The sequence below is a fragment of the Taudactylus pleione genome, unplaced genomic scaffold, assembly GCF_031769625.1.
Source record: "Taudactylus pleione unplaced genomic scaffold, aTauple2 ptg000064l, whole genome shotgun sequence".
Lineage (NCBI taxonomy): Eukaryota > Metazoa > Chordata > Amphibia > Anura > Myobatrachidae > Taudactylus > Taudactylus pleione.
The window spans coordinates 4577340-4599894 of NW_028284466.1; the positions used below are offsets into that span (position 1 = coordinate 4577340).

The window sequence follows — 22555 nt, forward strand, 5'->3', positions numbered from 1 at the left end:
TGCTGCCCTTTCACTCTCTAAACAGTCATATTTCAAGGACCTAATCTCCTCAGTCCTCTAATCCACAGCATCTCTTCACCACTTTCAACTCCCTCCTCCGCTCACCCCCTCCTCGTCTCCCCTCCTTGCTCTCTGCCCTTGACTTTGCTACCTGCTTTACATCTAAACTTAATTCCATACGTCAGGACATCATATCCAACCAGTCCCCCAGCTCTCCACCTCCGTTTTTCCCAGATCATCCCTCCCCATCCATTTTACCAACTCTTATCATCCTTCTCCCCTGTATCTGGAGAGGAAGTCATGGCCCTCATCCGGTCCCCCCCTCTCCCCCCTGATCCTATCCCCTCCTGCCTCCTCCACTACCTCTCTCCTTCTGCCTGCTCCCATCTTGCCCACCTCCTTAACCTCTCCATCTCATCAGGCACTGTCCCTTCTGCATTCAAGCATGCCCTTGTCTCCCCCATTCTTAAAAACCTACCCTTGATCCTAACATTCTCTCTAACTACCGAACCATCTCCCTTTTGCCTCCAAACTCATTGAGTATATTGCCTACATCCGCCTTACCGCTTTTCTTTCCTCCCACTCCCTCCTTGACCTTTTTAGGTCTGGCTTCCGTTCTCTACACTCCACTGAAACTGCTTTCACGAAAGTCAGCAACGACCACCTTGCTGCAAAATACAAAGGCCACTACTCTCTGCTCATTCTCCTTGATCTCTCTGCTGCTTTCAACACTGTGGACCACCCTCTCCTGCTGCAAATCCTTCACTCCCTTGGGCTACGTGACACCACCCTCTCCTGGCTGTCCTCCTACCTCTCTGATCGATCCTTCTCTGTTTCCTCTCAAGACTACTCCCCCCCTCCACAGCCTCTTACAGTAGGTGTTCCCCAAGGTTCTGTTCTTGGACCCCTCCTATTCTCCCTCTATACGTCCTCTCTAGGTGAACTAATAAGCTCTTTTGACCTCCATTATCATCTCTATGCTGATCTCTGCCCCTCTCTTCTGACTCGTATCTCCAACTGTCTCTCTGCTATCTCTTCCTGGATATCCCAGCGATTTCTTAAACTTAATATGTCTAAGACAGAGCTGATCGTCTTCCCACATAACCTCACTTCCCACGATTTCTTTATCAATTGGTGGCACAACTATCTCATCTAGCCCCAAAATGCACTATCTTATCCTGGACTCATCCCTCTCCTTCAAACCACATATCCAGAACCTCTCGCAGTCCTGTCATTTCCATCTCAAAAATATTCCAAGATCAGACCCTGTCTCATCCAGGATGCTACTAAAATCCTCATACACTCACTGGTCATCTCCAGATTGAACTACTGTAACCTCCTTCTATCTGGCCTTCCCAATTCCCATCTCTCTTCCCTCCAGTCTATCCTCAATGCTGCTGCTCGGCTCATCTTCCTCTCCAAACGCTCTACATCTGCCTCCCCTCTCCTACAAGCCCTCCACTGGCTCCCCTTCCCTTTCAGAACCCACTTTAAGGTTCTCACGCTCGCTTACAAAGCCCTCACCCAATCTTCTCCCATTTACATCTCTGATCTCATCTCCCTTCACTCTCCTGTCCACCCTATTCGTTCAATTAATGCACGCCGCCTTTCATGCCAATTGATTACTTCCTCTCACTCCCGCCTCCAAGATTTTGCCCGCACTGCTCCCCAACTTTGGAACTCTTTCCCTCTCCCCATTAGACTTTCCACCTCTCTACAATCATTCAAACGGGCTCTCAAGACCCACTACTTCATCAAAGCCTTCCAGCTGTCATTCTAACTCGCTGCGACATGCTCCTTCCTACCCGTCTACCTCATCTGTGTCACGTCTGTTTGCCCCTCCCTTTTAGAATGTAAGCTCTTATGAGCAGGGCCCTCTACACTCTTTTGCTTCTCCCTATTTTACTTTCATCTACTTTTTACTCACCACTAGGGCACCTGAAACTTGGTTGCTTATGCTCGACTGCTTATGTGGGTGTTATGGTTGCTAATGTAGCTATGTCCCTGTGTTGTATCTGAATCTCCTGTCCATTCGCTAGCCGCCCCCTCTCTAGTCAGAAGTCCATTTCTCAAACATACTCCCTATCTTTTGTGTCAGCTTGGGGCCAATGGGCTGTGCTCCCTTAGATCTCAGTGGGATACCGACCTGGGTATCTTGACAGACGAAGATTTTGTTTTTCTGTTAGGGTCGCTTTGGGCCGACATATGCCAAGTATCGTCAGTTTCAGCATTATATTTACTACTGGGCTCCTGGTCGACATGATTTTGTGGAATTATCCTCGGACACCAGTCCCAAATATGCAGGCCCCTTCACTAGTTTCTGGCATTTGCTCTGGTCCTTTGTCTCTTTTTGGTATCAAGTTGTCACATGTCTACAGGCCATCTGAATTCGGATTCCCTGTTAGATCCCTGTGTTTGTCTTTTTGGTTTCGGCCTGGCGCATTCCTTCAATTCAATTGGCTTCCAATCCTGCCTCGTTTCCCTCGTGGGTGGTATTGGTCAGTGGTACTATCTCTCATTAACATTTTATGTATCATAAGTGGAAATATCAACTTAAATTTAGTGGAGTTTGGGCCCTTTGGCAAACATCTATGTATGCTGTTGAGTCTTTTACTCCTGACCAGCCTTCGTTCCCTTGGGTTAGGCATTGCGTACACACTAGACTATGTGCTCCCGATGCAATATCGTGAGCGATTTCTCTTGAACTGTCCCCGGCACTTCAGGACACAATATGGTGCTAAAAAGTGTCCAATCTAACCAGCGACCTATCGTGCGTCTTTAACGATTTCCAGTGCATCGTGTAGGAGATTGGCAGATCTTGCCTGCTGCGGCATCGTGATCGTGAGTGGACACTCACGATTTGGACATATTTTACACTTCTGTCATTCAGGTGTTTCGAAAATGGGCAAATCGTGCAAAATATCCTCTAGTGCGTACGCACCTTAAGTGGGGGGTCTCCATTCAAAGTTAAATCAGCATGGTGGAAAGGGGTTGCGCTAAACCTCTGGTACATCCGATTTAGCATTTTATGGCTATAGCTTTATAGTACCCATATAGCATTCATTAATTTAATCAGCAAAGTTGCTGCGTGATATTATCTGTTAAGATTCACATTTTCATGAAAGCTATCAGTTGACGTCTGTATAGACCAGAAATCTATACTACTGTAGTTAATAGGTATTGTACACCCTCCGTGTCTGTATATTCTTTCCTCAGTGATAGAGCTGTGAAGCATACTTGCCTACTTTTGCAAAATAATTGAAAAAGCAGCACCTATGTGCGTGGCGGTAAAGTGGGCGTGTACTGCTACATCTGAGAGGCGTGTCATAAAATTGAATTACATCCAAATGTAAATATGCCCCAAAGCAGTCAGTAAGATCTACTTGTTGATGAAAACACTTTCCAAAAATTGCATGTAGCCATGGGGATGACTGTGCAACACCACAAAATAAGGAAAAAGAGAGGCGGCACTCCCAGGTTGAATGGTGAAAAAGTTTCAAATAGACTAATACATCCATACAGATGAAGCACAGGTCCTGTGCTTCACTGGTGGTGTCCTGAGGAAGACCGTGTTTGTGCGGTCGAAACATTGACCTTTCACAAACCTTGAATTGTGATGTGACCATTTAAAGTAGTTTTTTTTCCTTTTTAAACCTTGAAGAGAAGTCCCGGTGAGTGCATTCTACGTATGGCAGGAAAAAATTGTGTGTGTGTGTGTGTGTTAAATAAATAAATTATTATAGTATAGTATTATTTTTTTCAATATGACCTCTTCATAATGGGTAATCAGGGAGAGCTGGCAAGTATGCACTGAAGTGGAGAGTGCTGGATGCCATAGAGGACAGGATTTGGCATGTTGTGAGCCACCATCTATGGGATTTGCATATGGACCACATTATCTTACGGAGTTACCAAGGGAGGTCTTCTGTGCGTTTGTTTTATAATCTATGTTGTAGAATTTGATAGCTCAGCGGGCTTAGCTGGAGCTTACAGAGATTGCTTAACATTATCTAAATGAGACCCATTCTCATAAATAATCACTTAAGCTACATACACACACAACTGTTTTTTGAACGATTATCGTAAAATGATATCATTTAACGATAATCGTTTGAAAAAATCGTTCACTTTCTGAGTGAAATGAACGATTATCGTTCATGCGCGTTCACGTTGTAGTTTGTAGTTCAGTCAGACTTGTCAACTCAATGATTTTCATTAAGTTAATATGCAAATATCGTTTGTAGTTGAAAAAAATCGTTTATTACACTTTAAAAAATCTGACAGAAAATCGTTCAGAAATTCGTTGGTAACAAAATCGTTGTGTGTGTATGCAGCTAAACTGTTGTTTTCTGCCCAGAAAATGGCTTAAGTTACAGACATTCTAAGCACGTAAATTTTGCCTGTCTACATTGGGTTAATGATTCTAGCCACTCAGTTGCACTTACATTTCTACCTGCTCTATGTCATCATACACCTACTTTTTTTTTTTTTTATATATATATATATATATATATATATATATATATATATATAAACTTGGAGTGAGCAATTTTGGAACAAACCATATGCTAGCTGCACTGGAATGTAAAAAAGTGTGGTGGTGCACTTCATATTTTACACTCACTCTTACCTAGCTTGCTAGCATATAATTCTCAGTTTGATCTAATCATACGTACTGCACAAATTAACTGCATATACCATTCTCCTCCAGCCCTCCCTCTTACAGTATGTCCTGTAGTTGTTGCTCTTAAACTCTTGTCCTGTAGTGAAACCCCAGTCATATAGCTGCACATCTGAAAATACAGAAGCATGAGTCTGACTGTTGTAATTTGCAAAGCATATTATACAGATGTGTCCTCACTTACTGGCTGTCCATCCGGGAAGTAGTCAGCATCCCGGCTGACGGGATGCCGACTGTCTAAATACCAGCGCCAGAATCCCGACAGCAGTGGGGATCCCGGCTCCAGAATACAGATTGTCGGCATCCCGAAGGTAAGTATCGCGGGTTAGGGTTAGGCACTAAGGGGAGTGTGTTAGGTTCAGGGTGCGGGGTGGGCATGCGTTTATGTTCAGGCACCAGGAAGGGAGGGTTAGGGTAGGGAGAAGGGGAAGGTTAGCATACTGACCAACAAGTGTCTGTATGTTAACCTGGTCGGGATCCCGGCGTTGGGATTCTGACCGCCAGGATCCAGACTGCCGGCAACCTATACCCAACCCTACACCATATGGCACGAAGCCCTGGCGCTACTGAGATGCTTTGAGAGGAGTAGCACACCATATTTTTTTTTCAATTTAGCGTCTTCGTTCCGTCAGAGATGCGGGGAATAGCTACTCACCGTTTACTAGAGACGTTAGGCTGCGACTTTAATGGCACAGGAATTGATTTTATACATAGACGAAGAATAACAGGACATCAGTGCCCTTTTTTACACAAATTCAGACTTCGTTGCACACAGAGGTACATATGTCAATTTCATTAGTGCAAGCTAGCAATGTGGTTTTGTTGCTCCTAGTTGTGTTATTTATGCAAATAAGGCGCACATTTTGAGTGAGAAAGACACTCAGCACGGCCGTATCGCGCAGAACTTGGTGCACAGTGAGGGACTATAGGAACAACTGAAGCTACAGTAAGAAAGGACATATCTGTAAAAATATGCCTGTAACTTAGCCTGTCATGCAATATGAGTGAGGGACTGATACGAGGGAATGAATTGGTTGCAAAGTTAGTATTTTTTATTTGCTCTCAGGCTTCTCCAGCTCAGTGTTCTGGCATATTCATATTTTATATTCATATAACTGCTTTTTTCCAGTGAAAACACATATTTATATTTTTTCATGATATGATGTTTCTTGAAGATAGAAGATAAAGGCCCTCATTCAGAGCCGTACGCTCTGAGCAGAGCGCACGCTCTGAATGAGGGCCGGCCTCCATTTTCATGGAGCGTCCTTCTGGACGCTCGTATAGCTGTGGGTCACCACCCACAGGCTATACGAGCGTGCATTGTGATGGTCGCGATGGTCGAGACCATCGCGACCATCGAATTTGCGAGCCGGAGCCTGCGGTTGAGGTTTTCAACCGCAAGCTCCGGAGTGATTTTGGCTCTATCAGAGCCAAAATCACTCCCACTGACATCACTAGTGATGTCAGTGGGCCGGCTTCTGACGGGAGGCGTTCCCGTGGGAACGCCCCTGTCAGGGAGGCACGCCCCCGGCACGCCCACCAAAGGGGGCGTGCTGTCAATCAACATTGACAGCACGCCCCCTTTGATCGGACACAACGAGCGAAGGACTTTCCTTCGCTCGTCGCGTCTGGCGCATGCGCACGACGGAGCTCCCTCCGTCGTGCGCATGCTCAGTCCATAACATCGACCCACTTGCGAGCGGACAGCCGCTCGCGAGTGGGTCTGAATCAGGCCCAAAGATCACATACCAATGTGTACTGGTGTCATTTCTTTGCACCAATCAGTAAGCACATGAAGAACAATTGCGTTAAATATTCTGTTACTATCCTAGCCATGCATGGCTCACTCTATGGGCTTGATTCAGAGCCGGACGCAATTAGCGCTCGCTCATCCAGAAAATAGGGGTGGCTATTCAAATGAACCGCTCTTTGCGGTCTGTTCACGCCTCAAGGTCTGAACGAGCGAACAAAACTTGCGGTCGTTTTTTGGAAAAAAACGCCTCCTTGGCCGCTCGCATCCTACGTCATGTCCGCTATTTATTAGATTAATCGAGTACATCGACCAGCGTATGAACTGCTCGCAATTCTTGTGGTTGGTTTTTTCTACCACAATCTTGCGAGCAGTTCTGGCTATAAAATAACCCAGTGACGTGGTCAATGACGCTGCTGTTTTAATTATGCACACCCTTAAAACGCACGTTTTGACCTTTAAGCACGCCTGCGTTCGAATCTCCACTCCCCGTTTTCAAGCACCTTCCCCTGTTACCACCCACATACGCCTCATTCTGTCACTCAAAGTAGCAGGCATTCGCTATATAGCGAACAAATGATTTTCGGCCGCATTGACTGGTTCGCGCATGCGTATTATAAACCATATGCATGCTCAGAAGTGCGAACATCGCTCGGAACGAGCGTACTGCCGCTTACGAGCGGCTCTGAATCAGGCCCTATATCCTTTGCAGAATGTTTTAATGAACCTTAAGTTGTTCAACAAACATGTAGTGGTATTTATAGGGCAACAGAGGAATCCCCGGAGGCACCTTGGAGTAAAGGAGCTCTTCAATAGGAGTTTGGTAGGGCTGGACAGCGGAATCCAATGGTTAGCAACCATTGATGTTCCTGATCTGACGGGAATACTTTTTCCATGGAATTGTGGCTTTTTGATGTTTGTCAGTCATCTGTAGCAGCTTTCCGATGCCCATCCGATGGCTGACAGGCTTGTATGTGGCTGTGAAAAGCCAGAAGTGGAGTCTGACTGTTTGTCCATGTGCACACACAACCATCAATTGCTATACCGTCTAATGTTTTTATTCGATGGCTAGCCGCCACTCGCATCACTTGATTTAATTCGGAAGCCTGGCAGCCATTCGATGCTGGGCTTTCGATGTCCATCCCTAGAGTTTGGTCATTCACTAAATTTAATTTGCATACTCCTTGGAACTGTTGTGCTGTTTTGGGGTTTTTAGCCGCTTCCTGAACATAAACTAAACCGCTTGTTAATGTAGTAAATTATTCTGTGGGCGGTATTCCATTGTTTTAGCGTACCCGATCTACCATCTAAAGTGACAGGAGATTGCGGGGCGCTATTCAATTGATGCCCATTTTCGCGTTGATAGCGCCCATAGAGGTCGGGTTTAGCTGCGTAAAACTGCTACCTCCGAGCAAAGTGCTGGGGGCGATCACAAAAAGTGTGGTTTGGGCGCCCAAACAGGTCACTATTCGCCCATTGATGCGCCGGCAGCTGATCGCGCCCGACAGCAGCAGCAATTTAATAGTTCCTGTCGGGCGCGTAGAAGGTCAAAACTATTGAATTCCGCCTTGTGAGTACACAAAAGGTGTTGGGAGGGTGTTCACTGCAAGAAAATTCCCTGTGTGCTATTCACTCTCAGAAAAAGTCACAACATGTGGTGTATTCTTGCTGCTATGAATGAGCAGTCTTCTCAGGAAAAAATGGTTTTATTGCACTAATCTGTTTGTGGCCTGTTACAATGGTTAAACTTGTTTTTGATTTTTTTGTTCTATAAATTTATTCTGGCCATGTAGAGATCATTTTTAATGTCAGCGATTTCATCATATGGTGGGCAGGGGACAACACGTGTATCGGCCCTTCATCCATGTGATGATTTGTCAATATTCTAGTTTTGGGGCAGACTTCAAAAGGAAGAAACTGCTGGCTGCGTTTCTTACATACAAAGAAAGGTGAAGATTCCGCACAGAACTTAATTCAACTCATGAATATAAACCAACAATCTGTTATCGGTATACTAATTGCATCATCAAATATTGTTGGTGGTGCTCCCAAAGCCCAATTGAATATGTGCAAAGGCAAAGAGGAAAAGTAGGGCTAATCGCTGGGGCACTCTTATGAATAATTGTATATGTTTTAAAATGTAACTTTTAATATACATCAATAAAATTGTGCGGTACCATACATCCTGACCACAATTGACAGATGATATATAATCATCTGTATTAAACGTGGTTAAATTTAATAATGAAAACCTGAGGCGAAATATTTATTAAATCTCCATTCCACTGGGTATATAAATAGAAAATGGTTAATAATGAACAAGTATGATTTAACACACATTTGGCTTAAGTGCTCTACCTGTGCGTGTCTAATCCCAATCAACCTCTTTTGACCTACAGCACCTGGTGTGCCCAGGGGGTCTCCCATCCAGGTACTAACCAGGCCTATCACTGTTTAGCTTCCAAGTTCAGTCGAGATTGGGCAATCAAGTGATGTATGGCTGTAGGTGTAATAAAATGGGTTGCACCAACACCTGGTGAGAGCAGTAACCATAAATGTAGGGCTGTCACATGGAATAGTCCATTTATTGTTTAAAATACAGTGTTCAAAGAAAGTGATGCATGAGCACACCTAATTTGCTACAGTGTATCTGCTAGGAGAATCAGTCAGTGCACGGACCGGACTCCTAGTTATCACAGGACTGGGATTGGTATTGTATGAACACACACTTTGTTTAGGACCTCTGTGTCCAGTTAGTGAATGAGCTTCACACTCAGGCTATTATGCTTACAGGATACCATGCATTTGGATAGTGGACTTAACGATCTATCTAGCTACTACCCATGTGGATATCTATATTAATGATTGTGAATCCTATTCTTTCTCATTCCCATGTATTCTAACAAGAGGAAAACTGTCCTGCCATTTGTGCGTGTTACACTATTATTGATAAATGACTATTAATTATGGAATTCTTTGTAATAATGTACACGATACCATTTGGATTCTTTGTGATGATACTTAGCTCATTAAGTTCTTGTGGTGTTATTTAAAGCTTCAAGGTCACTCTGCGATGCAGTACCCTATTTGAGCATACAATCTGTGTTCTAATCTTTATTTGGTGAGGATTTAATATATGGCTATATCATAGCAAATTTTAGGACAAACTGAATAACATTTCGCTACTTAGTATCCCTTTATATACCTTTTGTTACACGTTGTATGAATCTGTACATGTATATTACAATTAACTCACATGTAACAAATTAGGTGTGCTCATGCATCACTTTGTTTGAACACTGTATTTTAAACAATAACTGGACTATTCCATGTGACAGCCCTACATTTATGGTTACTGCTCTGACCAGGTGCTGGTGCAACCCATTTTATTATACCTACAGCCATACATCACTTGATTGCCCAATCTCGTCTGATCTTGGAAGCTAAACAGTGATAGGCCTGGTTAGTACCTGGATGGGAGACCCCCTGGGCACACCAGGTGCTGTAGGTCAAAAGAGGTTGATTGGGATTAGACACGCACAGGTAGAGCACTTAAACCAAATGTGTGTTAAATCATACTTGTTCATTATTAACCATTTCCTATTTATATACCCAGTGGAATGAAGATTTAATAAATATTTCGCCTCAGGATTTCATTATTAAATTTAACCACGTTTAATACAGATGATCAATATATATCATCTGTCAATTGTGGTCAGGATGTATGGTACCGCACTATTTTATTGATGTATATTAAAAGTTATATTTTAAAACATATACAATTATTCATAAGAGTGCCCCAGCGATTAGCCCTACTTTTCCTCTTTGCCTTTGTGTGTTTCTTACATGTCAGAAGCTCGAGCTTAATGTTGGGGCACTTTGTGGCCATACAAACCATTAGCTAGTGCCTATTTCTAGCACCGGTCCTGATTATTGTTCATGGATGGTCTGCATTCGGTCAGCCATAAATGTTCTGAACTGTGATATAATAACATCAGTGAAACTGGGGGAAACCTGCACAGAGATTTCTATTAGCTCATTCTGCCATTGGTGTCTCTTACTGGCTCAGCCAGAAGCCTGCAGATTCTATGCAGAAGGGAGAGAATTTGAGTTTTATTAGACCAAAGCAAGTCTTCCGTTGTTCTTCTAGTGTTAGAGCATTTGCACACATGCTTTACAATAGGCTTAGGTGGCAATGCCATGTATGTCTATGATCTACTAGCAATTAGAATAAAGATGTGCAGACTGATAATGACTGAAAAAACTGGTGTAGGTCACAAGTCCCCTATAACGGAGAGTGGCATACATGCTGGTAATAAGTTAGTGTGCTTGGCTTATCAGATTCTGCTCCTGCTTCTTATCACTTAAACGTTTTATAGCAAACTCTTGTTTTCCAGGGTTAATTGTTGGCGTGGTACTGCGATACGGTGTTCACATACCCAGTGATGTCAACAACGTAACTATAAGCTGTGAGCAACAGATGAGTCCCACCACGCTGCTAGTGAATGTCAGCGGCAAGTTCTATGAGTACACCCTGAAAGGTGAAATCAGTTCTCCGGAGAGTAACAACGTTCAGGACAATGAAATGCTCAGAAAGGTGAGATTATTATTTTATACAACATGGAGCTTTTGAAATTATTATTATTTTTTTTTTAATCATGTATTTTTATTAATCAGTAATATGCTAATTGTATCATGGATATAGACAAGGACATTACAAAGTGACAACGTGCATATAAAATATCAGTATTATTATTATCCTTTATATGGTGCCGCAAAGTTTCCGCAGCACCTTACACAGTACATAAATGAGCACACAAGAAAAACAGTTAATAGTAATACAAAACAATGTAGGACAAGGACAAGGTTTATATACACTGCATAACACAAGCAGCAGGGAGTCAGCAAGCAAGTGTTTGGTGCCAATTGGGGAGTTAGGAGTAAATGATACTATAAGTAGGGTCAGGATAAGCACGTGAGAGACGAGGGCCCTGCTTCTGAGAGCTTACATTCTAAAGGGGAGGGGCAGACAGACAGGGGCGACACAGATGGGGCAGATAGTGAGGAAGGAGCATGGAGCAGTGGGTTAGGATATGTGCTTGAGAATGTTTTTGTTTAAGATGACCTTATGTTATGTCAAAATTAAGTCCTTCTTTCAACTATCTCTATGACAAAAATTGGATTTTATTTATGTGTTATTTGCATGAGAGATGTACAAAATAAAGTAGCTGCACTTTAATTTTTGTCTGTAACATTTTAGCATCTAAATACATCCAGCTAAAAATGCAGCTATTATGGGACTGCCCGGCATCCTAATAGTGAGTACTATAGTCCCGGCTGCTGGGTGCTGTGCCATGCTCCTGTGAGTGGGTGCTTTTCGCATGCTAGACCCACCCACAAAGGGGTGCAACGATGCCCAACATGCCGTGGTCCCACAGGATGTTGCCGTACCCTGGCCCATAATTTCTTTTGGCAGCCCTGGAGGTGGCAGGCAGGGAAAGTGGAATGGGGCCTAGTGGTGGGGTAGCAAGGCGATGGAGGGAGGTGGCTGAGAGTGGGGAACGGGAAGGGTGGTTGAGAGAAGCAGGGGGTTGGAAGGGAGACTGAGGAGAGAGAAAAAGGGGGGAACAGCATGTGGAGGAAACAAGAGGGGGAGGATAAGGGTGGATAAAGTAGGTTAAGTAGAGGATTACGTGGACACTGAATAAGGGGTGTTTGAAGTAAGGGCGTTCATGCTGTGGACGAGGTAATAAGCGAGATGAAAACTGGAGTGGAGGCTGTGTGATATAGAGACAGTGTGGATAAAAGTAGTTACATGTTCAAAAATACAAGTAATAAAACAGTGCTGCTAATGTATGAGCACAGCTCCAAGAGTGATATATAAAGAAAGGTATGTGAGTAGTGGGTGCAGGAATTAGTTATTAAAATAAATTATGTTTAAAGTGGATAGATGTGATGCAATGGAAAAAGGCAATACAGTACAAACAGGATTTTCTGTAGCAAAAATTACAATGTACAAAGCCGAGGTGTTTTGAACAACAAGAGCAATCAATAAGAGCAGCACACAGATAGGGAAGTACTTCCAATGTCCAAGCAGTGAGTGCAGTACGGAGTTTCCTGGATAGAGCAGCTGTTACTTATGTGAGTTAGCTAACTCACCATCACTATGTACAGCCATGGCCAAAAAAAAAGGATCAACACTGCAAATGTTGACTCTTTGCATAAACTTAATGTAATTGTCAATAAAAGCCTTTGACACTTATGAAATGCTTGTAATTTTACTTCAGTATACCATAGTAACATCTGACAGAAAGGTCTAAAAACACTGAAGCAACAGACTTTGTGAAAACCAATACTTGTGTCATTCTCAATACTTTTGGCCATTGCTGTACAGCATACACCTAGGAAAGGGAACATGAGCACAGCTCAAGCAGAGGAGGGCTCCTGTTCCCGGGCATACCGAGAGACCTGCCAGAGGGACAAGACCAGACTGAGGTGACATGAACCCAGGTCTGCCCTGCTAAACTTGTGAGGTCATAAAAAGTGGGTGGTGACTGCTCCACAGCCGCTAATCAGCTCATTTTAGACATGGCCCAGGTCAGATAACCCAGGTCGGACCGCTCACACTGCACCGTGACCTGGGTCGTCACTGTGTCCAAACTTGGTCGATACCTGGGTTGGATTCCCGGGTCACTCGACCTGGTTTATTTTTCAGGAATTCTTTCACACTGAGCTGCGACCTGGATCGACATAGCAATAACCCAGGTTATTTCAGCAGTGTGAAAGGGGTATAACTAAGAGACATTTCTGATTTTTAGATATTTATGAACTGGCTGCAGCCAGGGAGAGCCTGTGAAATCATTCACATCTCTGGTATTGCAAAACATTAGAAAACAAAGCTGTAAAGATTAAGTCAATTGAGTTAAGTGCTGCCATTTACAGAAGACCTGCCACATTTATGTACCTTTTTAGTTTACCTTTGGTTTATGACCTTGCTAGTGCAGTGTGCAATTGTAACAATCTCAGCGTCTCCCTGTATGCTCTTATCAGAAGTGGGCGAAGGAAACACTGCGCCATATCTGCCGTCTCGTGCAGACCACAGTCTGACTCTCAAGCTGTACTTTAATCTGCGCTATCCTGAGAGAGAGTAAGCAAAGCTATAATGTTTCCTGCATAGTGCACTTGGGATTTTGCAGATCACTAGTAAGCCTAATGTGGCAGATTTTATTTAAATGGCAGCAGATCTATCAGCCAACTAAATCTTTCCAACTTGTAGTTTAATGTGCTTGGTATCTTGATCGTGCTCTAGGATCACCAAAAATTGCAGTTATGTAAATGTCCTTACAGAATCACATGATCACATTGCCTGCTAATCCTGTTTTATGACTCTGTGTATCATTGCTGGTAATATAGCTGCTGTACTGAGACACAAATTAGTGATGTGAGTCAGTGAATTAGTTATGTGATTTGTGGTCAGAGGAGTTCTTCAAGACACGCACACTTATTTATTATTAACAAAAAATACAAAATAGTACACTAAAGCTGGGTCCATACTTAGCAGATATATCTGCAGATCGAGTGATGGACATATATCTGCAGATGATGGTTGTTCATACACACTGAGCAACCATCATATGTCTTCTGGCCGGGGGGGGGGCATGTTGCACCCTCCTCCCCGTGGCTTCTGGCGCAAGTGTATGTGTGGTCGGCAGACCTCCCATACACACAGCTTGATGCCCAAATATATCTGCCTTCGGCTGTGCAGCAGAGCCAACACCATATGTCTGTGAACTACGTCATTCACAGACCTATCGCTGATACACACTGGCCGACAGACACCCCATATATTGGCAGATCATTTGATCTGCCAATATATCTGCTAATGTGTACCCAGCATTACAAAAAAGATCAGATTTATACCAAACTGATATAAACATAAAAAGATAACTATATATATATGACGCTTGTTACAGTAATTTGCAGTCTTTGTATGAAGTCTGTTTGCAGAGTGCCATGGTTTATCTGATGTCCTTAATCCCTTTAACTCGCTGGATCCCAAACTCTGTCCTCAAGGCATCCCAACGGTCCAGGTTTTAATGATATCCATGCTTAAGCACAGGTGACTTGATTAGTAATTCAGTCAGTTTGATTATACAGTCTATGCATAAGCATGGTTAGCCATAAGCCTGGACTGTTAGAGTGCCTTTGGGTCCGGGTTCATCACCTGGGTCTGCATGGAATGGTATGAGTGGTTATTGGTAATAGGGAATGTAAGTAATGAGCCATTCAGGTATATAGTGTTCATTCTAGCACCCTGCACCTGTCCTAACAAGTGCAGTTCCTCTTTCATGCCTGGGCTGTCACACTCTGGTGCTTCTAGCACACTTTGGTCTGTATATCAGAGGTTTGTTGCAGCAGCTCAGTGTGCTAGAAGCACCACAGCAGAGAGCGACACCCCAGGCAGGAAAGAGGAAATGCATGGGGTGTGACAGGTGCAGGGTGCTAGAATGAACACTTGATATATACCCATTAGGAAGGTCTTACACCAGTGTTGGGATAAATGGAGCAAGACTTTTTAATCTGCTGTTTTAAAAAAAATATAGTAACTTTTCTGATTACACAGAGCTGTTTCTTTATATGTATACTAGACTTGGCACGTTTAACAACAGCGTTATGTAGCACGGCCAGGTAACCAACTTCATACATAATTTAATATATTAGTGCAGTGTGGGAGCTCAACTATGAATAAAATTATGTACCTGTACCTGCTGTTTGTTCAGTGATCCCTATCTCTTACTAAGCAGTGTTAGGAGACAGAGTGAAAAGTGATAAGAAAGTGATAAGGTGCCAGCCAATCAGCTCCCATCACTTTCTTATCACTTTTCACTCTGTTTCCTAACACTGCTTAGTAAATAGACCCCTTAACCTTTAATATTGCTATTGCCAGTGCATACCTCCCAACATGACCCTCTCCAGGAGGGACACAATGCTCTGGTCCTGGACTTCCATGGTAATTTATGATTGGTGGCGGCTCCAGAGGTGGGGCTGCAGCACAGTCCAAAATTCAAATAGGGGAGTCACACCAACTGCCAGTGAGTCCCAGCCAGTGATGTTTGGCAGTGTGTGAAATGACAGTTGGTGTGGCTCCCCTATTTGAATTTTGAACTGTGCTGCAGCCCCACCTCTTACCAGGGAAGTCCAGGACCAGAGCATTGTGTCCCTCCAGGGATCTCTTGTACAAAGTGCTGCAATGGTGGAGACAGCATTGCAATGATCATTTGATAGTTCCAAAGAAAGATGACAAATTCTAGCCCACATTTTTTTTTCTTCAAAATATTTTATTATGGAACTGTTTCATATACAGAAACATAATTATAAGCAGTATCAAAAAATCTGAATCGACAATTATTCAGAATGAAATCTGTCTTACATAAAAATATAAACATAAAATTGGGAGCAAGAGTCCACAGTCAAAATGGAATTGGTATGAAATATGGTTCAATTCCCAGCAGCGCCGGGCCGACAAAAGCAGAGTTCCCGGCAGTGGAAGCCCGAAAGTGCTGGAAATCCCTATCATCGCTAAGGTAAGTATAAACTAACCAAACCCCCTAACCCTCCTTGGGGGGGAGGTTAGGGTTAGGTACCCCTAAGTGCCTAACCCTAACCCCCCCCCCTTCCCCGCTGCCTACACCTAAGTCCCCCGGGGGGGTGCCTAACCCTAAGTCCCCCCCCCGGGGGTGCCTAACCCTCCCTCCCCCTAGCCTAACCCTAACCCTCCCGGGGGGTGCCGAAACCCTAAGTCTCCCCCCGGGTGCCCTAAACCTAACCCTCCTGCCCCCGTCCCCTCCCCCACCCCCCGCGGCTGTCCGCTCGCGGCGCCCAGCATCCCTTCGATCGGGATGCCGGGCGCCTGTCTCCCGGCGTCGGGGAAATGACAGGCGTCTAGATATAGACGCCCGGCATTTCACTCTCGTCGGGATATGACAGTTGGGAAGCCGGCTGTCGGTATTAAGGCAGCCGATTTTCCGATTGTATACCGTCAAAATAGATAACAAAATATAGAGCAAATCAACCCACAACCTCTAAGAAACATCCATCGTATATCATATTCCATGACAGTCGTATACAAAGATCTCAAAAAGGAGGTTTTCCCAAATATATAGTTTCTAAATTATACCAGGATGTCAGTCATATTGTTGCTCGGAGAGATTCCTTAACAGAAGGAGACAGCGTGTGTATATGGGAGCCAAATATCTCAAAACTTTTTTACTTTACTTTCCTTGTCAATGGACATTTCTAGCCGATCCATATGAAACAAATGATCTATTCTAGTCAAAGATAATGTATCAGAAGACATCCACTGCGATAAAATAGTCTTCTTCTCCGCTGCCGCGAGTTTAGCCAAAAAAAATAATTTTTTTTTCCCCTGAGATAGTCTAGGTCTCATAGAGGTTGAACCAAAATCCCATAATGCCCATTCCATGGTGACTGTAAATGTCATCTCAAGTGTGGTATTAATATATGATTGTATCAACATCCAAAACCTTTGCACTTCTCATACAATGTACTAAATCTGCATCCGATTGTGTACATTTAAAACAATTTGAATTGGTGGAGGTTCCCATAAGGAAACACAATTTTGGTGTAATGTAGGATCTATGTAATTTATAGTGCATTTCTGCGTAAGAAGTAGAAACTAGTTGTTTATTAAGATGTACAAAAGATGTAAGAACATTTTCTAAGGTCCTATTGTGTAGGTCTCCTTTCCAGTTGGATAATACAGTGGTCAATTTTTCTAATGGTGCATACACATGGTCAGATAAAGGTGATATTAACGATATCGTTTGATCGTTTATATCGTTCTTTTTTTAGCCCCCTCAAACGACCATCGATGTGCAGGCACGGATGGTCGATATCGACCATCGCCCGTGCATGCAGGCCAAACTGGTCGATATCGACCAGGTTAGCCTGTTTACTATAGGGACCTCGTTAAGTCGTTTGGGGGTTGGTGCATGTGCTGGATGTTCAATATCAAACATCCAGCACATGCAGGACGATCAGATAACGATATCTTATCGTTGTCTGATCGTCTTGTGTGTACGGGCCATAAGTCTAATTTACGTTTGGTGTGTGCATAAATAAGGGAGGTGGAGCATTCCATTGCAGGGCAGATATAGCCCACCTTTTAAATAGAAAAGTTAATTGCAATTTTTTTTTTTTTCTTTCTTGGGTGTGAAGTCCACTTAAGTGTACCGATTGTATAAGTGATCTATATAATAACATTACGGAACTGGTTGGAGGAAGTGTCTAAGTGAATCGGTGAATAGTCCAGTTTAACATGCTTACAATTTATCTGCCACTTGTTTTTTGCATGCATTTTGCCAGTGATGACTGGAAACACGAGCTCTTCTCTGGAACATTGATAGCTTGTTGTTTTATTCCAGCAGTGTATGTATCTGGCACTGTGATGCAAATCTTATTTCTTTATCCGAACCTTATTATTCCTGGGTGCTGCCTGCATCAAGAATCATGAATGATCTTATGTGTGCAGGCCAATAGGAAGTTATAGTATATGTCTCATATATATATATATAATCACAGCGGCATCTATTATACTGTATCTCCAAGGCTTTCCAGCTTCTGTACAGATTACAAAATACACAATACTGTATATATGTGAAAAAAAATAACAGGTGTCAATATTTGGCTCAACGTGTTGCTCTGCTTTATTTACAGGTTACGTTTGACCCTGAAGTTTTCTTTAATATTCTTCTGCCACCAATTATATTTTATGCAGGTTACAGCTTAAAAAGAGTAAGTAATGGGAATGCTCCATGCATATGAAATTATGTTTTCAATAATCTTTAAAATCCGGTTTATAAGTGCACATTGTATTTCAGCTCCTCATGAGTTGAAGATCTGTATTGATATTTATCATGCAGCCTGAGCGCTATGCAACTGGGTTTATGTTTATGTACAACTTTGCTTTCTATTTAAATCATTTTCTATAAGTGTGTGTTCTCTGTGTTACTGACGTTAATATGTCAATACTGTCAATTCTGTATTACTGTATTTCAACTTAAGTATTGTTTAAAAAAAATTAAAATGTAAAAAAGTAATTTTCTTTTATTAAACAAAAGTATAATTAACATATCTGAGAAAATTAAGTACCTGATTCAGAGCTGCGATCGCTCGTCCAGAAACTAGGGGTGGCTATTCAAATAAACCGTTCGCTGTTTGCGGTCTGTTCACGCCTCTAGGTCTGAACGAGCGAACAAAACTTGCGGTCGTTTTTTGGGAAACTACGCCCCCTGGCCGCTCGCATCCTACGTCATGTCCGCTATTTATTAGATTAATCGAGTACATCGAACAGGGCATGAGCTGCTCGCTAGTCTTGTGGTTGGTTTTTGCTACCACAATTTTGCAAGCAGTTCTGGCTAAAAAATAACCCAGTGACGTGGTCAATGACGCTGCTGTTTTAAATATGCACACCCATAAAACGCCCGTTTTGACCTTTAAGCACGCCTGCGATCGGATCTCCACTCCCCGTTTTCAAGCACCTTCCCCTGTTACCACCCACATACGCCTCATCCTGTCATTTTGCGAGCACATGAATTTCAGCTGCACTGACTGGTTCGCGCATACGTATAACGATCCGTACGCATGCGCAGTTGGGCAAACATCGCTCGGAGCGAACAAGCTGCCGCTTACGAGTGGCTCTGAATCAGGCCCCAAATTTCTATTCTGCAAATTTCTTTGGTTGTAAAAATCCACCTGTGTGTGCATACAGATATGTCCGCATACACCTTTGCTCAAACCGTACCATATGGAGACTTTTTCTCAAAATATGTGTCTTAAGGAGCTCCTACATCTAGTCATTATCGTGGCAATTCCCTATTCTGCTGACAGCGGGGCTAGCGAATCGGGGATATTCAACATGATGGAAAATCTCCATTCCCCTATACCGACCTGAAAATGGTCAGAATCGGCAAATCAGGTATTTTTTACATGTTGAATTTCCCCGATCCACCAACGGATCGGCGATCATAGATGGCGGATCAGGTCACATCAACAGAACAGGGAATCGGGGCCATAGATGTATATGCTCTTTAATTCGCATCACTAATGCAACAAAATGACAATGTAAGGATAACCTGACTACTAGGGAAGCCAATCCCAGGTCGGTTTTTCAATCCTGGGATTCGGGATTGAAAAATGCTCAATCCCAGGATACTCTGGATTGAGCTGATCAATGGGGCGGGAGGGCGTGGTTGAAGGGACAGCCCGGCGTGGGGCTCCGCAGCGTGACCTCTGACACCACGTCATGCTGCGCACAGCCAGGAACCAGAGCAGCATCTCAGCGAGTGCTGCAGGTGCTCAGCACTGCCCATGAGAGAAAAAAAATGAAACCGCGCATGCGCTCACTTATCCCGAAATCCCTGGATTAGAAACTCCAATCCCAGGATTCAAATCCCACCAATTTTAGGCCAAAATCTCGGGATCCCGCTGTAAAAGTAATGTACTTGGGTTTGATTTTTTACACACTGCATCAGTTTATAATGAAAACATTTTGTGCAATTGATTATGCATAAACATAATGTTAAATTCTCAGGAATTTCAATATTATCCTTGTTTTAAGATGTGAGATTTCCTATTAAACCCTATATAACGCTCTTGCTTTATTTCATAGAGGCATTTCTTCAGAAATTTGGGCTCGATTCTCGCCTATGCATTCCTCGGAACTGCAATTTCTTGTTTTGTGATCGGGTAGGTATTTCACTACTGCTCCCAGTATGCCGTCACCTGGCACTGTAACCTCTCATGCATGTTATTCAAAGTCTTCCAGCTCCAATGTTTAGCTACTTATTGTGGCCTTTGAATTTAAAGTACTAATATAATACCAGCACAGTCAGTGTAATGGGTAGCATTACTGCCTCACAGCACTGAGGTCGTGGGTTCGATTCCCCCTTTAGCCCTACCTGTGTGGAGTTTGTATATTCTCCCTGTGAATGTGTGGATTTCCTCTGGGTAGTCCAATTTCCTCCCACATTCCAAAAATATACTGGTAGGTTAATTGGCTCCCAACAATAGTGTGTATGTGTTAGGGAATATAGATTGTAAGCTCCACTGGGGCAGGGACTGATGGGAATGGCCAGATTTCTCTGTAAATGTGCTGCAGAATATATGTGCACAATATAAATAACTGATAATAAATAAATAATACCAAGGACTACTAGTGTGGTGTTTGCAGTGGGGGTGGCAGCAATTAGAGACCCTTAGCAGGGTATGAAGTGGTTGATAAAGTTGTGCTGGGAAGTAGTAAACACTGGGGATAACTCTTTTTATTCTGAGGCACTTGTGCATTCTCATCGCTCCAAGAGGGACAAGAGTTTGAGCACAGTTGGAAAAAGTTACATAGAAGTTGGTAAGTGAAGTTCTCTCTCCTCTCGTGTCCCCCCAGGGCTCTCCTGTATGGGTGTGTAAAGCTCATGAAGATCACTGGAACGCTTGGCGGTGATTTTTACTTTACTGACTGCTTATTCTATGGAGCCATTATATCTGCCACTGATCCAGGTAACTCCAACATGTGCCCTTTATCTGGTCCCTACATGTATTTATATGTAAATCCTAAAGGACAATATAATTGCCCAGATATGAAAGATCTGTTTTGTTTTTTAAACAGCAATGTTTTTTTATTGAGGATTTTCAAAAACAAGTACAGCAAAGAAAGGGTGGTGTTACAGACAGAAAAAGGAAGGGAGGGGGGTATTCAAATAGTCATCATACATTAATAGAACAAATGCACATCCGGAGGTGCATTGATACAGAAATGAAAGATCTGTTTTAATTAAGTTTTAATTGTGTGAATATCATTGTCCATAATGTTCTTCAGTGTTATCTCTACAAGCGACATCTGGCTACCCTAACCTTTTACCTTTCAGATTGGCCTGTGAAAAATGGCCTTTTCTGCCCCTGGATCCTGGTTGTGGGGATGTGACTCTAGTAGTGCACACCGGATCCGGTCACATGGTCGACGGTCATAATGTCAATATGGTTCAACATGTCGACAGGCACCATGCCTACATTCTCAGAATGTGGAGATGTTCACAGTGTCAGCATCTAAAATTATGCAATTCTCAGAATGCCAGTGATTAGGGTTGGGCGCCGCCGTGAGGGTAAGGGTTGGACTGCAGGGGGGGGAGGTTAGGGTCTGCTTTAGAGGAGGGGTGTAATCAGTGCTCCCTCTTTCTATTTCCAGTGTAAAGCCCAGACTACAACTGGCATAGTGACATTTACATTTTAGAGGTCATAGATTGGAACTAAAAAATGGTACCATACTTTTGTGCAGAGAATGTACCTAGTTGTATAACAAGGGAGCTATCTATATTAGTGTGTTTAGCCTGCTCACAGAGATTGCAAAGGTGTTGTAAATTGAAGACCATGAGATTGGCAATTTCTCCTCTCTAGTATGAACGTCTCTTCCTTCCTACAAAACACACTAGGTTCTCATGCAGTAACAAACCAACTTTCATTGAATTAACTTACAGGTTACTAATTTATTTGTACTTTATTTTTGTTATGTAAATCCACCTTCTTTCTCTGTATATTTTTTTAACCTGCTTGAGAGCTGAACAATGGCTTATGCTCCATTGGAATTGTTACAATATCAATTACCAAGCAGAAAAAAACAGAACAAGGCCTCTCAGATATGGGAGTACCTTTTTTTTATTTCATTTTTTTATTTCAGAAAAGCTCTACAAAACTTGTAAAGGAGGATTAGGTTTAGGGTGCGGGGAGGGGGAGGTTCGGTTTAGGCACCGGGGAGGGAGTGTTAGGTTTAGGGTGCGGGGAGGGGGAGGTTAGGTTTAGGCACTGGGGGGGGGGGGGGAGGTTAGAGTTAGACATTGGGGAGGGAGGGGTAAGGGTTAGTCTTATCTTATTTCCTTATGGCTGTCGGGATTCTGACTGTCGGGATGCCGCTGTCGGTATTCTGACCAGCGGCATCCCGACTGCTGGGATCTCATACCCAACCCCTATATTTTTACTACACTTTGAAGCCGATTTTCAGTATTGTACTATAATTTCCTACAAATTGAAGCACTAAGATACTTTCTGTTGTGTTT

At 43.1% G+C, this 22555-nt stretch overlaps 1 protein-coding gene and 2 pseudogenes across 1 annotated transcript in view; 2 read left to right on the top strand and 1 right to left on the bottom strand.

Moving 5' to 3' along the window:
* SLC9A6 (solute carrier family 9 member A6) overlaps nt 1-22555 on the top strand; it is a 91593-nt gene that overhangs the window by 43271 nt on the left and 25767 nt on the right. The window contains exons 2-5 of the mRNA XM_088465847.1: nt 10829-11028; nt 18168-18245; nt 20122-20198; nt 20893-21005. Coding sequence (XP_088321973.1) covers nt 10829-11028; nt 18168-18245; nt 20122-20198; nt 20893-21005 — 468 coding nt within the window. The remainder of the gene's footprint in view (nt 1-10828; nt 11029-18167; nt 18246-20121; nt 20199-20892; nt 21006-22555) is intronic.
* LOC148534753 (5S ribosomal RNA) lies at nt 8822-8939 on the bottom strand (annotated as a pseudogene).
* Nucleotides 9825-9942, top strand: LOC148534754 (5S ribosomal RNA; annotated as a pseudogene).